We start from the raw sequence: 15907 nt of genomic DNA, 5'->3' as shown, positions 1-15907 counted from the left end.
AGTTTGGTACCACAGTTATTATGTGTAAATGTGTCCTAATTCCTAAGTTCTGCACTAATAAAAATCAGACCTTGGTACAGGACCCTAGCTATGGGTGACTGGGCAGGACTGTGGTCATACTGTGCTTTGCTTTCTAAATAATAAATTTATTATTATTAAATAATAAATATGTTTAATTAAATAAAAGAAAAACAACAAGAAAGCACTGATCTGAAAGGAAGGGGCGCATGATGACAACAGTAGTCGTACAGCGACATGAAAATGTCAAGCTGCCAACTAGAGAGGAACCACACACAGGTACACAAAAATTCAAATTCTCAGTTACTCAATCTCCAAGTTAGAGCAGTCATTTTTTCTAACTGACATTCTCCCTCATCTCCTGGCTTTAAATTATTACCTCTATTACCAGTCATACTTGTATAAAGTAAAAGCTCAAATTATAATTAAAATTTATCCCAAAATAAACTGAATCACCAGGAAGACAGAAATGGTCATTAGATATACATTTAAGCTTAAATAAATTCCATCTAGTCATGGAATTCTCTGATGACCAAATAGTGTACATTTACTAAAATGAAAAACAAAACAAAATAAAAAACAACTATTTGCAGTATAATTTCTTTTCAGACAATATTTTCTATTGCCATCTTTCTTAATGAGGCTTTGGAAATTAAAGTTATGAAATTCCTTAAATATCTAATTCACTTAAGGATAGGAAGGGCACTAATGGGCTAAACTAGATATCTTGATTAGTTTAAAACAGTCTGCAGTCCCAACAAAGAAACTATTATTTGTAAATTGAAAAACAGAATACACCAAGATGTTTGGTTTGCATATTCATTCATAAATATATTTATGGTTTTCATTTACCCTTGCATAAATGGTCTACACTTAGATTTAGGGAAATACTAACTTTGTTTAAATTATTTCCATGGGAAATAATGGTGGTGGTGGTGGCAGTGTTATTTAATGTTTGACGCTTCTGGGGAGAATACAGCTAGTTTCTTGATAGTCTCAGATGGAATACTGAGACACTAATCCTATTTATTTTGGGGAAGATCACGCTAATGAAAAAAAAAATCTCTACAGATGCTCCTTGACTTAGGATGGAGTTCCATCCTGATAAACTAATTTTAAGTTGAAAATGCATTTAATATACCTAACCTACCAAACATCATAGCTAAGCCCAGCCACTTAAACATGTTCACAACACTTACATTAGCCCTGTCAGGCAAAATCACCTAACACAAGGTCTGTTTTATTATAAAGTGTTGAATATCTCATGTAATTTATTATGTGTATTGTTTTCACACCATCATAGTCAGAAAATCCTAAATTGGGTATCATCACTTCAGATGCTGAGATTAAAAAAAAAAGAAAACTTGGGTTGATAAACAATGTTCAAATGAAAAATAAGCAAATATTTACCTCCTTTAATTCATGTTCAGTTTGAGGCAGTTTTGTTTCTATATCTCTGATTGCAGCTTTCCTTTCTTTGAGAGTCTCAGAAGCTGCAATTAGGGCTTCCTTGGCCTTACTTAATTGAGACACCGCAGTATTATGACGACTGAGATAGATATCAAGTTCTGATTGGGCTACATCCATCTTTGAACGTGCTTCATTTACCAATTTGCTGAAACCCATAAGTTCTTTCTCTTTACTCTGTTAAAATGATAGACTCCATTAAATCTGAAATATTGCCTTTTCAAACCTAAGCTGAAATGGAAACCATATATTTTGAATTCAACTTAAGAGATTCTACCAGCATAATATATAGAAATAAATAATTCTTGAGTGGAACGGACTAATAAGTTTTTGCCTAGTTGTCAATGTTTATTGTATATATAGTCCTTTCCCAACTGATTTCACAAGAACTTAATGAAGTAGATATTACTATGCTCATTTTAGAGATTAAAACAACATAAAAGTAGTGGTTAAGAGAACAAAAATTTGGGTATAAACTCCAGATTCATGGTCTTTCCACATTACCTTACCTGAAATGGTAAGAATTAAGGACTATTTAGCAGAAAGTTCCCTCAAGTACAGTTGTGTTAAACATCTTCATAGTTTTAGAGGTAAGGCCAGATAATACCCAACACTAGTCATTACTTGATAAATGAGCAGAAATTTGGGGCTACTATAATCGAAGGTGTAGAAAGGATCTACTTAGAATAACAGCATAAAAAAGGCCCTTACAAAATCCTAACCTTCATTTGGGGTTACATCCAAGGCCATCAAATGATCAGTTTAAATGTTTGATGGTAAAAATTATGAACACTAACACATACACACTGCTCACTCACTATATTATAGACACTATTAAGAACTATTTTATAGGGGTTAATTCCTTAACATAACAATCCTATGAGGTAAATATCATCATTATGTCCATTTTGAGGAAACTGAGGTCAGAGTTTAAATAACTTGCTTACATGCACTCACTCCTAAGTGGCAGAACCTCTGTTTTTAGCTACTATATTAAACTGCGGAGTGAAGACATCTGGATGTGAGTCCTGACTTTTTCACTAACAAAGGGTGCAAAAGCACATAGGACTACTCAATATTCATTAGATAAGCAAATGTAAAAATCTATATCTATAAAGTATTCTGCTATGAACGCTACTGTATTATCCACTGCCACTTTACTACATGGGCATCCCACTTATAAAGTTTTGTTAAGTGTGACATTAGAACATGTCCATATTCCAAAACAGAATCTATTACATTTGCAACTTAAAAAACAACAATATTTTACTGAGGTACAATCAACATACAAAGGTTGTACATAAGACTGTAACTTATGTATATATGTCTTATATAACTTACTAATGTAACAGTCAATTCAAATCAATTACTATTATCTATTAAAATATTTACTTAATAGGCTCAGTGTTCTCAAAAAGGCTGTGGTGAATATAAACAAAGACAGCTAAATTTTGTGCTTATAATACTCTCATTAGATAGGTAGCACATCAATGTGACAACTGCAAGCTTGTTTCATTAATGAAGTGCTACAATAATGTAGTAGCTAACACTGATTAATTTCTTAATTTCTAGGCACTTTATATAATATATACCGGGGTGCCAAAAAAAATGTATACAAGTGGACACTTTGGTCAACGTTACTCAAGCAGTAGTTCTCTGTAATCAGAAGTGTCTGGACGCTGATGGTAACCACTTTGAGCACCTCTTGTAATTGCAGAAGTTGAATGTGACTTGTGTTCATCTTTCGTTACCAGTATATATTGAGTGTTACAATTTTAATAGTTTTTCCCTTTCTTAAAATGTGTAGTCTTTTTGCCACCCTTTGTATATAGGTTATTTTCAAAAAAGAGGCAAAAGATAGATAATATTTTTTCCCCATTTTTGAGGAAGAATCCTTGCAGATACAACATGCACAAGATCAGAATAAATAGCGAGACTAACCTAGGACTTCAACCAGGAACTGACACAAGGGCTATAGTTTTAAACTATTACATAAGAGCTATAGAAGCACAAAAGGGAGATGTCAATCTGTGGTTAGTATGACCCCAGGTTTTTATAGGTGGTAACCAATTAGTTATCAAGAAAATAATTTAAGAGAAGATGAAAATTTGATGATGGCATCAACAGGCTTAACAAAGAATGGCATGTATAACAAAGTATTTGACATGTTACATTTTCTGCGACCACTATAAATTGTCAATTAATTTTCTTAAATGGGAAATCAGACAGAGTCTAGGCTATTTTTAGGAATGTTAGATTAGATATTGAAAGTCCAAACCTTTTCTTCTAACTGGTCAGTTTTTACTATTAGTACAAAAACAATCAAGTTAAAAGAAAGCCACCAATATAAACACCAACTGATAAAGAACCTTACTTCTTTTTCTTTCTGAAGTCCTTGTGTTTCCTGTTTAAGGCTATCCATAACTTCCTTTAATTTCCCTTCTTCTTTCTCTTTTTCCTTCTCAAGGGCATTGTTTCTAGTTGTTGTCTCAGTTATGATATTCTCACTCTTGGCAGGTATACCTTCAAATTCTTCAACCTAAGATGATAAAACAAAGTCATAGGAGCATGTGCCTTTAGGCTACATTCAATACTATCAATATTTGACTTATTTAAAAAGCATTTCTCAGGGTCTTCCAGGTCTTAGTGGTTTTCTTTGTAATTAGATTTAAATTAGCTGGCTTCAGCAAGTACTTTCTTAACCATTTACTGAAATTACTATATTCTTTCAAACAGTAAAGCTACTTCTATGAATTCCCGATTCCTTATGAAGAAAATTCTCCCTGGCTGGGCATTAGGTCTTTCTTCCTTCTGTTCCCATTTCAGGCTATAATTAGCCTCCTTTACCTATTAATATCCTCTGACTATGTGGGATTTCTTAAACTATCCTTCCTGGTATATTACAATTTACCACAAATTACCTTTAAAGATCTTTCACAACTTTACCCTTCCAGAGTCACCATATAGGGCTATTTTATTCCATTAATACTCTCTGGTAATAATCACTTATCTACATTTGATGCCTAAAGGCCAATCCTTTTACAACAGTTACATTTAGTTATCTGTCCATTTTAGGAGTTACTCTCAAACCCATGTTATTTTGTTTATTCTGATCATCTAGTACTAGAGAAGTTTAACATTTCCCAAAATGGTGTTCCTCAAACACTGATTCACATAAGACTTGTTATCGTACCAAGCAGAATGTAGTTTGTGAACGAATGCATTCGGAAAATGCTTATAAGGCCTATAAGCATTAGATATTAATATCTAATAAAATGCTTAAAAGCCTATATTATTTATGTAACTATAAGGTACAAAGCTTTTTTGGAGAAGGGGCTTAGGTAGCATACCTAGTAGTATCTGACAGAGCTATGAATAGTTTTCAAGACACCAAATTAATTGTTAGAGTTTGCTACCTAAGCAAGTTAGGTTAGGCATTCTGGTCCAAAGTTTGTATTTTTTAACCTCAGAATAGCAAATCAACCCTTTATTGTAAATTATGAGCTTCCCCTTCCCTCCTCTTTAAGAGGCAACTCCTGCTATGATACTAACTTAATTTTTGTAGGAGGCAGGTAATATTTTTAAGTCTAAAATACATAATCAAAAATATCTTTTTTAAACCTCTACCCTAGGAAAATTATTTTATCACTAAAATATAATTGCTGATTTGGTAAATGTTTTCCCAACAATATGCATCACAGACTATAAACTCTAAAACTCAAAGTAAATGAAGTACAAGATTTCTCTTTGGGGAAAAAAAATCAGGTTCAGAGATAAATCTTAAACACTTAATATTCAGAATCTCAATTCATTCTCTTAAGTCAGTAATACAGGCAAGCACATCTATGAAAAATATAAAAACTAGATACAATACGCAGACATGAAATTTTAATTATTTTCTAAAACCTACCTTTTCTTTATCTTTTTGAAGTTGCTTCTCCAGTTTTTTGGCCTTACTTGAAGCATGTTTTAATTTTTCCCTAACTTGAACATCTTCCAAATCTAGCTGTGTAAATTTTTCTTTGTTCTCCTCAATAAATTTTGTGATTTTATTCAGTTTCCTAGCAAAACAAGAAAATTATCAGTCACTATTTTGGATATTCAGACATTTAAAGCTATGCTATATACCCTGCCTGGAACACTTCCACTATGTGTCCAATCTCTTATAAGGAAGGACCCTAAAACAACCTTTTTCAAGTTGATCCTCCCCCCACTCCACCATATTTGAGGAAGCTATTAAGTGATTATGAGAGTTATTTTGGCCTTCTAAGCTGGATGGGAAATATATTTTCCAGGGACTGTGATGTCTAGACATGTTTTTTAAAATGTATCATAAAACTTATTTTAAAGAATAAAAATCACGTAGGTAAAAAGACATTGATTTCATTGAATATCGGCAGAGAAGGTTATGATAAAATTTTTAAAAATCTGTCTAGAATTGGGGTCCCAATTCTATCTAATTAGAGCTGTGGGTCTGTTTATTCTTAGGACAACTAACCGGTCAGGTTAAATGCTTATTTTTGCTGTGTTTTGTGTTATGGAGTTCTGCCACTAGAGGGTAGCATTCTCCATTATTTTAAGACTTCAGTGTTGGGCACTCAAGAACTGATGCAGGGCAATTAAGTTTTTGCTTTTGCCAGCACCGTTTTATATGCTGGCGAATGTCATACTCATGTGCTGCCAATAAGTTCATGTATAGACACACATACAATAAAATTAACTGAATCTAAATACTTTTAGTACTTTCCAAAAAATTATTACTTCTCTACATCTTTTACAGCTTTATTCTTAGCTTTCATTTCATTTGACAGTATATTGCTCTTCTCATTAATTTCTTTGGTATCTTCATTAATTTTTTCCTTTTGAGTTTCCATTTCAGCAACTCGTTTCTGTAGATCATGACTAGAGGGAGGGAAAAAAAGAAATCGGAGATCTTAAAATACCATTTCTAAAATACTGTGTAACTATTTCAGTAAAACCAGCTGTTTCTAAAGTATTGGTAACTATAGTCAATTTACAATTACCTAGAGCTGTTGAGGGGTGTGGGGGGATGACCAACCCAGAGTAAAGGCTAGAATTAGGAACAAAACAGGGCCATATAAACACAATTAGAGCTGTTACATGAATGATAAAGAATGGAAAACTATGTATGTAGAACTATTAAGTATACTAATAAATACTTGTGAACCCACCTCCCAACTTAAAGTAGGATATTTAAGTCAATTTCAGTACTATGGTAAACAACCCTAATTTAATGAATTCATCACATAAAACAATTAAAAAAAATTTTTTTTAACTTCAGTGTTCACATCTATTATAGGAAAAGAGAAGAGCTTTCACTTAATGGTCAGAAACTAATATAAAAATCGATAAGTTCAGGTACTTACATGTAATATTGACAAACATGATTCTTTTTTCTAAACATTTCATTTTCCAAGGTAAGAAATTCAATTGCTATGTTTTTCTCTCCTTCTAAGGCATCCTTTTCTTTTTCTACCATCTTAACTCTGTTTAACTATAAAAATTAAGTGTATAGATTGTTAAAATACACTTCAAATGTACAATCTGAACTTAAAATATGCCAACACTAGATAAAAACAAACTATATTAATAAAACAACGTTCATCTTAAATGTCAATAAAAATTATAAAATTCAATCTAAAATAGAATATTTCAATAATTATAACATGAATATTTGATTCAGTAAAATTTATTAATAAACAAAAAATTCTGATTCACAGCAAAAGTCTACAGAAGATTCACCTTCTCTCCTCTGTGTTCATTTAATATTTCAACTCTCCGACACAATACTTTAATAGGTTCATTTAGCCGTCCACAACCAATTATATCTTCTAAATATTCAAGCATACCCTCATCATGTTCAGTCTGGCCTTTTGGTTTCATCATAGCAATTTGTTCAACTTCACCCTTTAAAAAAAGTCATATTTTACACTCACTGTGTATGTTTAGCTACATCAATCTTTTAAACTGAGAATTAGAAACAGTTAACAAACCCAAGAGTAATGAACAATTAAGTGATGTAAATCAGTAGTTTAAGAGATTTAATAAGATACAAATAAAAATGTTCTCTCTACTGATATCAAGAGTTTTAATTTTACATACGGGGGTAAGTAATGTTTATATATACTCCCTTACATAAACTCTGATAAATTATAGGATACGCCCACATATAAACAGAGCCAAAGGAAGATTCCCCATCTACAATGTTCATTCAATATAAATAAACTATTAACTTTTCTATTAAGCAAGATTCAGCAAGCTCTTCATATAATCTACAATTCAATTATTGTGGCAACATTGTCAACTGTTAATAACATAATTAGAGTTCCCATTCTAAAACAAAGAATTTTCAAAAAGCCCCTTCATGGTTATACTCTGGTAGAAATCCTGTCTCAAGGTGGTTAGTATTATTAAACTTTCTCTATAAACCTGATGTTATGAGTTGTTCAAGTGCTGCGTGCTTCATGAGGGTGTCTCAAGTTAATGTTCTAACTTTCTAAAAGCAAGACCAGAAATACCTATTTCTTATGGTAAGGATAGAAGAAATTCAACTGACTGAAAAGTAAAGGTCCTGATACATGACACTGAAAAACTTTTGTTTGCAATCATCAATATAAAACTTTGAACTGTAATTAAAATCTTAGATTAACATTATGTATTTGTATTTATGCAGCTTAATTACAAAGAAAAAGAAGAAAAAAATCCACAATCAGTAATCTTCAAGGCTGACTGCCAGGCAGCCATTTAGTTTGATGGTGGAGTAAATTTTGTCTAAACATGCTCAGGCAAAATGCTACTTTACTTCACAAAAGTAGCCTGCTTGTACTCTGTACTATTACAATAGAAGAAAAGGGACAGGCAAGTAGGAAAAAAATACCTCTTTATTTCAGCAAAATAGCAAAGATGAAAAAAATCAAGAAAAAAATTTACACATTAAAAGCATATTACTCTTTTTCAATTTAAATATTTATTTATGAATGAACCCTAAAAACTTGGGGTCAAACTTGCTAATGGCAAACTATCATGTTTACCAGCAGCCTCAACATAATTACAGAAAGTAAAAAAATTTAAAGATAAAACAAAACATCTCATTTTTTGAATCTACTCACTGAAAGGCATTATTTTTAATATTTTTATACACCATCACACTTTCTACTTTGACAACACAACAGCACATGCTTATCAAATAAATACAAGGTGACATGTTATCATCCCAAGAGTCTATCTAAATTTTCTGTAACCTTCAGTATGTATGAATTAGTGTTTTAACTAAATTAGTGTTTAAACTAAAATAATGTAGATATTTATTTATATTATTTTATTCTGTGTTCAGTGATAAGTTCTTTCCAAATATTTGAAGCAATAGTTTAAGTTTTAGGCAGGATTTAAGCCTGGAAGAATGTCCAGAGCTTTGGCTTACAACAAAATGAACTCCAGCCACTGAAGAAGCCAAGAATCTGATTCAAAGTTTTCATCTAGGCAGGGTTTATCGACAGCGGCACTACTGACATTTTGGGCTGGATATTTTTTGGGGAGCTCTGCTGGACATCCTAGGATGTTAAAAGCATCTCTGACTTCTAGCCACTATTTGACAGTAGCATCTCTCCTCTCCCAGCTGTAATAACCTAAACTGTCTCCAGATAATGCTAAATATCCTGGGGATGGGATGCAAAACTACCCTCAGCTGAGAATGACTGATCCAGAAGTTGTACTTGTTTAAATATTTTGGGCTAATGTTTATAATTCAAATAACAAATATAGTACCTGACACCTGATATTCTAATATACTACCTAATTCAATTTGAATATTTGAACACCTATATTAAAATGAATGAAAAACTGTGCCAAGAGAACTTACATACCTGAGTCAAATGGCTATTATTACTTAACTACAGTATACATTTTTCAGATAACCAAAAGTTGGGATTCAGTATACCAGTTTACACTGATAAAAATATTCCTAAAGGTATCACACTTTTCCTGGCCAAATTACTTATAGAAGAGATATGACTATTAGGAGACCACCTATAGCTTCGGGTGAAGTACAGTGGTTGCTTGTTTTTGGTTAACAGTTCCTCCTCCCCCAACCCCAATTAAAATGAAGAATAAACAGCTGTAATTTCTTTTCATTCTAATAAGGTTGCCCAGTTGAAAATAAAACAGTGAAAGGCAAGGACATTCATGAATCAAAATAGTCCCATCTTGAGTCCCATGTAACATTCATACTATATGCATTCATTTTTTTAAACCAGTTATTATCAGATTATCACTACTGAATCAACAGGCTATTAGAACATTTAAGCCTCAATTTGTCACTTGACTATTAGGACTGCTGTGGTATTCCAATGACAACCTGGGACCCTTTCTTGTGGCTCTGTTCCTCGAAGTCCCTAGCCTGCCTTTACCATCTGCTACTACTTGCTTTCATCTTTTTCCATTTTGTGCTATTTCATATACAATCTATGGGTTGCTAGTCTGTGCCTAAAGGACTACGTCTTATTTTTCAGAAATCTTACCTATGCCATGGGAAATTATAAAATATAGTTTTAATTTAGGGCAATAAGCTCAGTACGTTTCACACATAATTTTAAAGCATCAACCTAAATTTAAAGTCAGTCTTCCACATCAAGGCTCACAAACAGTAGTAGCATAATGACATCAAAAAATGTTTCAAATTGCTATAATTCTAGCATCTGAAGTTGGCAAGGTTTTATAGGCCTCCATACCATTATCTAGTTTCTATAACTTATGCATACTAAACAAGGTTTTAAAAAAATTTTTTCGCAGTTATTTACTATGGACTTCATCTTTTAAATTATGTTCATACTATATCAGAGACATTAAACATCTGTGGAAAATATCAACTATGGTTTTTAAGAGTAACATAGAAATAGCTAACATACTTCAAGAGAATATTTATAATACCAAGGGTTTAAATCTTAACTTAATGAAGTGGATGGCAAACCAGGATATTGTGATTCAGCTATACCATTCTTTGATAATTAAGTTACAGGAATACAACTTAAAAATCTAAGAGGAATAAACAAGTATAATGCTCTTTATTCAAATGGAATCCAAGTTTTAGCAAGTATGAACCACAGAAACTCAAGTACATAGTTAAAATAAAACTTTTTTTTCCTATGAAGATATGGTACATATACTATACAATGGAATATTACTTGGCCATAAGATGAAATATTGCGCTTGTGACAACATGGATAAATCTTGAGATTATCATGCTAAGCAAAATAAGTCAGAGAAAAAGTCAAGAACCATATAATTTCACTCATATGTGGGATATAAAACTGAAAGCAACAAATGAACAAGACAAACAAACACTCTTAGACACAGACAACAGTTTCGTGGTTACCAGAAGGTAAGGGAAAGGGGTGGTAGAAGAGAGAAATGAGGTCAAATGCATGGTAATGGAAGAAGAATTACCTTTGGGTGGCGAACACACAATGGAATATATAGATGATGTATTATAGAATTGTACACTTGAAACCTACATAATTTTACCAACCAATGTCACCCCAATAAATTCAATTAAAAACAACAAAATCCATTTTCTTTTCCTAATAAGACCTAAAAGATTCTTAAGATAAATATGGGTGTTTGCATCAAAATTAAACGGCCCAGAATTACTGGATTTGAATTTTTATTTTGTCTTAATCTTTTTATTTTCTCCATTTTTCACTGTACTGTAAATTATTATCATTTACCTTCTAACAAATTTTATTTTAATTTGCTCTTTGTGAGCTACTAGAGGCCAAGAAACCAAATCACCAAAGTTAGTAGTTATCTAAAATAGTACATAAATAGAAAGGATAATGCTTCAGTGGGTGGACTGCTTAATATCTATTCTGGTTGCTTAAAGGTAGCCTCCTGTTTTCTTTCATAGTTGGGGCTGTTGTACAAGACACTTTTGAATAATTGAGGCATTATTGATAAAGTTGAAAACTTTCTTTGATATGACAGACATATTTCTACAGGCTAAAAGACTAGAATCCAAATAGTTTGTATGCCATGCCAGGTTTAAAGTATACTGGAAAGAAAAAGGAAGAGATGGATAGAAAACAACTCAGACCTAAGTTAATCTAATCTCCAAATTATTAAATAGTAAGGAAAAAAATCTTGGTTCTTGTTTTAAATTTTAATTTAGATTTTATAATACGAAGACAAAGCATATGAAGAAGTTGAAAACTCTGACAAAACTAAAATTGTGTTCATAGTTGTAGCTTTTCAGGAGTTTACAAAAACACTCCTCAGACAGCAATCATTAATGCAACTGTAAACTATAATGAAAGCATTAAGAATTATCATTCTTCCAACCTGGAATGGAAAAAATGAATCCAAACCAACTAAACCTAATTTACAAGTCATAGTTTGAAATACTTTACAGAGCTAATAAAACCCTGTATTTTTCTGACTAATAGTTATTACAATGGGACAAAGGCTCCCAGATCAGGTATACATAAATGAAGATATGTACAAACATGGCAAGTACAATGGTCAACACACTTTTTGTAGTGTCTCTAAAGGACAAGAACAGGGTTTAACCGTCTTTGTATCATTCATAGTATCTTACTTAGCATATAGTACTTTCATTAAGCACTCATTAGAGTGGTCAACTGATGAAATTTTAAACGTATTCAAATACTAGAAATGCCTACTTAAAGAACCTACTAAAACAATACAAACACTATAAAAAAATTTACCCTTATGGACTTCTGTTAATCACTTCTACTGTCCAGTCTATACATTTTATTCTAAGTAATTACTTATGTCTTGGATGATGATATTATGATGCCTCCAAGTTCCCAGCCTCCCAAATCACAGCTAGTTTTTAAGATAAATATTATTCAGTGGGAGACAAGGTAATAAAAACTGGACCCTTACTTACCTTCAAATGCTTTAAACCTCTAATGCAGGAGTCTAAGGTTTTGTTAAAGAACTAAATAAACATCCACAGACACCACTGCCACTTTCCCTCAAACTTTTAAATGGGGCATCATTAATTCTACCTAGTCCCATCCCTCTTTTTTCTTCCTAGCAGGTGAATTCCTAAAGTTCTTGTCTGTAAATTTAATTAAATAGAATTGAATCAGTCAACTTGGAAAGTTTACTTTGGTATTAAAAATGTTTAAAACAATTTAACTGTTAACATGACATAAAAATATGAGATTATTATGAGGACAAATGGCTTAAGCATCCCAGGTGATTCAGAAGCACATATTTAATATAAAGTCAACAATTTAAAAATTATTCATATTTACCTTTTTGGGAAGCTGTTACTTTATTTAGCCTCTTTTATTACTGAATTATGGAGAGAGAGGCTGCACCAAGGAAAAAAATTACCCTTACAAGGGTTAAAATGCAGCTTACTTTATTTTGATGTCTTTACACATATGTAAAACTTTGATTATCCCAGGATGATAGCAAATAGCAAATAACAAAAAATAGACACACATATAGGTTCCTGCAAAATGGTATCATTATCAAATTTAGTATTATAAAGGGACATAACTTTTCACCCATAATTAACCAAACCAAATCCCAGAACACAAAAGTCCATAAAACAGTTAAATTTGATTTCAAAAACCCACAAAGTTTTAATTCCACACTTGTGTAAATTCAAATTTTATTTAAAAATATATCTACAGCTGATTTTCCCACATTCTTTTAAAAATAAGTTTGGGTTACAGAAGTACTGCAAATGTACTGTGGGCCTGGTAACAAAAGATATTAATATGTCATTTCAGAATGATACTGATTTACCTTGTACAAACACTATGTAGTATGTCTAAAAGAAATATTTTCTTTTAAAAAAAACAACAGTTGACATACAAAAATGGGAAAAGGGGCTAACATTTTATAAGTTTGTTACTGGGAACACTCAGTCTTCCTAACAAAACTTTTAGTATCAAATCAAAATTTCCAACTTAGTGTAAATTCAGTAGAACAAGACACTAAAGAATATAGCCGCTATTTCCACATCGCAATATATTTTTACTATCATACTCTTGGTGAATCTGGATAGGACACAGGAAAAGACAGCCTCAAATCAAAATGGAATTTGAATACATCTAACAAAGCCATGTTTTACACTAAAAAGTTTTTTGAAAGGTAACACATAGAAAATGGATTTTTCTTACTAAGCATTGCTGGTAGAATATATCCTTACTCAAAAAAAGAATACAGGTTTCTAATAAAAATCAACTTAAGACCAGGTACTTAATTTTATATCCCTTTAAAAAGACTTTAAGAGTTGTGATACTTAAAAATAAAATATTCCAGTAGTGGTTCAAGTAGCCTATTCTAACCAAAACAAACTTGAGTAAGCTTTTAGTTAACCACTCTAAGTGTTAAAAAAAGATTAAGTTAAATTAGTTAGGTGCAGGTAAATTTGGCAAACACCAAGTTACAGAGTTTTTTCATTTTTTTTTTTTGGTATATAATATTAGTAGAGATAAGAATAAGAACGAAGTAAAGGAAAAGGACTATTAAGAGATAATGAATCCAATCTGAAATGCTATATTAAAGTACAAACAGAAATGATAGTTGCTATATCCCTGTCACGCTAAAGCAGCACAATAATATTGGTGTTTAATATTTATTTCACTACGCCAATATTTACGTGCTGCTAGAGCGGAACAAGTATGTCAGTCCATCCAAAAATAAAATGAGCATCTGATGATGACAATAGTTTTGAATGAATTTCCTTAAATTTCTAGAGCAGCAAATAATGATTCGCATCTTGACTGTAGTGTGTAAACCATGATGTGCTGCTACAGTACTTTAAGGCTTCAAAAACACAGGATTCGTGCAACAGGGGAAACTCCCCTACACTTTATTGAAAAAAGGTAACAAGAATAAGAGACTCTGAAGTCTTTAATAAACTTACTTGTAGGATTAAAAATCTATTATGGTCCAAGTCAATTCCATGGCTTCGAAGAAGATTTCCAACATCCTTAAATGTCGTCTTCTTCCCACTTATGTGATAGACAGAAGTATTATCTCTGTAGGCCGTTCTGGATACGTAGAAGTTACTGTTAGGAATGACTTCATAATCATCCCCTTCCTGTTTTGAGGAAAAACAAAACCAGAAAACAACTGTTGGTATTAAGTCACAGGTCTGCTCCAAATTTTACTCACTTCATATTGAAACTAATTTTATGGATTAAAAACTTCAATTGAACATGCACATAAACTGGCAATAGTTCTCAAAAATAACCTTGTTAGCAAAGAATAGATACTTTTCAAAGTTGTTTGATCCCTTTCTCACAGATCACAAAGACCAAAACGCCAAACCAAACAAACAAAAACAAAACAAAAACCATCCACCTCCAAACAAGGCTAAAAACACATTTGACTGAAAAGAGTTGATGAAGGGGTACGAGAATCTGACCATATCCAAAACAAACTCACCTAAATTATTAAATCATGTTGACAGATTAAAATACTAGTCCATTTAAAAAAGGTGCAAGAGATGATTTAAGGAAAAAGGAAGGAAGGCAGTAATACGGCTCGGTTTTTTTGGGGGGGGAGGGTCGGGGGTAGCAAAGACTATGCCATTAATTGAACGTAAAAAGAATTATAAAGAATTGATAACTATATTGCTGACATTAAAAAAAAAATCAGATTAAAAAAAATAAGTGAAGTACAAATCTACTTTATTAAAATTCACTTCCCCTTAAAAGCTATGTCATTTTGAAATTAAGGCCTTTAGAATTTACATGAATCAGATGTAATTAATAGGCAATGGAATCAAATTTAATTTACTGGCTATCTATTTTCCAATCCAAATTGTACAATAAGAAAAGCACTTAAGAAACAAAATTAAAATAGAAGCCACTGTGTATATTTAAAGCCCTTTATATAAATTTTTTTTTTTTAAATTTAGAAGCCAAGTCACATCGTTTCATTATGTAATTCCTTTTCTATATTTTTAAATTCCAGCCAGTCATTTTTGAGCCATGAATTTCCAAAGTTAATTATCAATTAGAACAGAAAAAACCTAGTCAATAATACTGTAATAACTATGTATGGTGTCAGATGGGTACTAGATTTATTGGGGTGATCACTTTGTAAGTTATATAAATGTCTAATCACTATGTTGCACACCTGAAACTAATATATTGTATGTCAACTATAACTGAATAAAAAATTATTTAAAAAAGAGAAAAAGCTTATACTAACAAAACTGTGTAAATAACCTAAATAGACATTTTACCTATAATTGTCTCCTTTTCTAGAAAACAAACATGTTAGCTTGACCCTTCCCATTTTAAAAGGGTTGTCCAAACTGAAGTAAAGCTCTTTCATATCAGATACACAGGACTAATAACATTAAATTTAATGTGAATTGAAATAACACAGATGGTAAAATTAGTCAACTGTT

At 31.8% G+C, this 15907-nt stretch overlaps 1 protein-coding gene across 1 annotated transcript in view; it reads right to left on the bottom strand.

The window, feature by feature from the left end:
- Nucleotides 1-15907, bottom strand: part of SMC4 (structural maintenance of chromosomes 4) — a 32735-nt gene that overhangs the window by 13206 nt on the left and 3622 nt on the right. Inside the window, exons 5-11 of the mRNA XM_019731948.2 lie at nt 14411-14587; nt 7249-7413; nt 6873-7000; nt 6247-6387; nt 5396-5546; nt 3860-4024; nt 1429-1662 (exon numbers count right to left, since the gene is read on the bottom strand). Coding sequence (XP_019587507.1) covers nt 1429-1662; nt 3860-4024; nt 5396-5546; nt 6247-6387; nt 6873-7000; nt 7249-7413; nt 14411-14587 — 1161 coding nt within the window. The remainder of the gene's footprint in view (nt 1-1428; nt 1663-3859; nt 4025-5395; nt 5547-6246; nt 6388-6872; nt 7001-7248; nt 7414-14410; nt 14588-15907) is intronic.

Source organism: Rhinolophus sinicus, linkage group LG01 (genome assembly GCF_036562045.2).
Source record: "Rhinolophus sinicus isolate RSC01 linkage group LG01, ASM3656204v1, whole genome shotgun sequence".
Lineage (NCBI taxonomy): Eukaryota > Metazoa > Chordata > Mammalia > Chiroptera > Rhinolophidae > Rhinolophus > Rhinolophus sinicus.
The sequence above is the reverse complement of the archived record's forward strand: the minus strand, read 5'-3'. Positions and strand labels throughout refer to the sequence as shown.